The 2,686-nt window shown below is 29.4% G+C and overlaps 1 protein-coding gene across 1 annotated transcript in view; it reads right to left on the bottom strand.

Moving 5' to 3' along the window:
- The window catches only part of UBA6 (ubiquitin-like modifier activating enzyme 6), a 79,735-nt gene that overhangs the window by 60,477 nt on the left and 16,572 nt on the right, over window positions 1-2,686 (bottom strand). Inside the window, exon 5 of the mRNA XM_011965394.1 lies at window positions 336-430. Within this exon, the coding sequence (XP_011820784.1) occupies window positions 336-430 (95 nt within the window). The remainder of the gene's footprint in view (window positions 1-335; window positions 431-2,686) is intronic.

Genomic DNA, 2,686 nt, shown 5'->3' with positions numbered 1-2,686 from the left:
ATATGTATTATATAATATATACTACATAAATATATAAAAAATTTGACAAATACAAAAAATTAAGTATATACCAGTATTTCTTTAGCCATAGTAGTATGAATTTATGGTGATCAATTAAACAACTATGACTGACTGGTGTTCTAGATAAAGGAAATATTCTAAGTAAACGAGTAAAAAAAAAACCTCATAATACACAAAAATATCTTTAGCTGTATAAATATAAGGTAGAGACTTTATATTTAAACAACTATGACTGACTGGTGTTCTAGATAAAGGAAATATTCTAAGTAAATAAATTTTTAAAAACTCATGATAATACATCAAAATATCTTTACCTGTTTCTCTTATTAACAACATCATCTTCACTGAGAAAGAAGTTGGTTCCTAGATCCCATGCTTGGCATTTTCCTGTATCATGAATTGTAAGTGCCTTCAAAGAAGAAAAAAGTATTGGTTGAAGTCAGGAGTTCAAGGATATTCAGTCTCTCTAGTACTATCAACAATGTACTAGAATTATTATTTTGTGTAATTAGATAATGAAAAGTACGCAAAGGCATAAGAATTAGAAAGGATATAAAATTAGATATATATACATCTGGAGACCCCAATAAATTGATAGAAAAATTTCCTTAAACATGAAGATAATTTAAATTTATAAAAGTATCATGTTATAAAAATCAACACAAAAATCCAGAAAATTCATGTAAACAAACACTTCAAAATATTCCATGTTTCAAGTAAGAAAGATAATTAACAAAGTGGAAAAAAATACTTGTAAATTATATCACAGGCTACAAACCTCGTGGAAAGAGGAACATAAACAAGGACCACACTGAAAAAAGGACCATACTGAAAAAAGACATGGTCCTTGAAAATATGTAAAGATGTTCAACCTTGCCAAGAAATGAAATAACCTTTCTCACTTGTTAGATTGGCATAAATCCAGTTTGACAACACAGTCTATTGGTGAGGGTGAGGTGAATCAGTGACTCTCATATATTACTGATAACAATGTAAAGTGGCTCAACCTCAAAGGAAAGGAATTTGGCAATCTCTAGCAAAAAGATATCTGCATTTATTCTGTGATGCAGCAATCCCACTTTTAGGACTCTATGTCAAAGACACACTGGGAAAAATACAAAAAGATATATATACAAGAGTATTAAATGTAGCACACTATTAGTAAGAGCAAAAGACTGGAAATAATCAAAAAGCCCACTAATGGGGAACTGGCTATAAGATGATATATCCATACAATGCATAATCATGCAACTATTTAAAAAAAAAATGAAAGATGTATTTATAAATATGGAGTAATCTCTAGGATATGCTGTAAAGAGATAGCAAGGTAAAGAAGAGCACTTTATATGAGAAAGGTGCGAGAAGATAAATATATATACCCACACATAAACAGATATACATGTTTGTGTGTATGCATTTACCTACCTACAAAAACAAATGAAGAATAAACCAAATATAAAAAGACAGTAACCTAGTAAGTGAAGGAGGAAATAAGGTAGCAAGAAGCTAGACTTATCTGAAAATACTTTGTTTAAAAAATCTGACTTTGAATCATAAATCTCACATAATAGTAAAACTAAACTTTTAAAAAAGCAGTCTCTAAAAATCCAAAGCAAAATGAATACATGGACTAAACTGTTTATGGAGTCTGCTATACACAGAGATTTATTTAAAGTGACTTTTAAAAGCAGTTAATTTGCCTGCCAAATCTAGGTAGGATCAAAAAACTAAATTTTTTTCAATAATACATTATTATTAACAATATTGGAATTGGTATTCTGAAACTATGCCATACAGGTAAAATATAATAGGATAAAGAATATATAGGATATATAGGATAAAGCATCTAATGGATCATTAGAAACCAAAATCCTAATAAGACACAAATATAAAATCACAGAAATAAATACCCTATAATCCAAAGTAAAAATTAGAAAGTTTAGTAATACTTTACAAGCCTAAACCTGAAAATCAGAAATTTCAATGTGTACTCATTATGAACGTTTCAGCTCTGCCCACTGAAAAGACTTTGTAAACAGTGACAGAGACTACTAGGGGCTGTGTCCAAAAGCCTCAAAAAACATGAAGAGAACCAAAATAACCAAAGATGGAACAATCTGAGCATCAATGAAAATAACTACAATAGATGAAAACACATCAAATTATGTTTAAATTCATGAGTTTATCATAATGACCAGAGTCATGCACAAATCCCGACTCACAGAAACTATGAGACAATAAAATGTTGTTTAAGCTACAAATTTTGGGGTAAACTGTTTTACAGCAACAGGTAAACTAATACAATGGTATTAAGAGCTTGTTACATTTTAGGTATGAAAATATCTGCTTCAAAAGATATTCTTACCTTTTAAAGATACTAAAATATTTAAGGATGATATAATACAATGTCTGAAATTTACATCAAAATAATTTGGCAGTTGGGGGCAATAAGGAATGAGAAGGAGATATATGAAACAAATGTCCCCAAGAGTTGGTAACTGAAGCCTTCTGATGGGTATGTGGGGTTTTGTTAAACAATTCTTTCTACTTTTGTATATTTTTGAAATTTCTCTGATTTTTTAAAAAGTAGAGCATTAAAGACAATAATTAAAACAAAGTATAAAACAATATTACCACAACAAATGAGCCAGAAAAAGGCTCATAA

Source organism: Mandrillus leucophaeus, unplaced genomic scaffold (assembly GCF_000951045.1).
Source record: "Mandrillus leucophaeus isolate KB7577 unplaced genomic scaffold, Mleu.le_1.0 Scaffold722, whole genome shotgun sequence".
NCBI lineage: Eukaryota > Metazoa > Chordata > Mammalia > Primates > Cercopithecidae > Mandrillus > Mandrillus leucophaeus.
The sequence above is the reverse complement of the archived record's forward strand: the minus strand, read 5'-3'. Positions and strand labels throughout refer to the sequence as shown.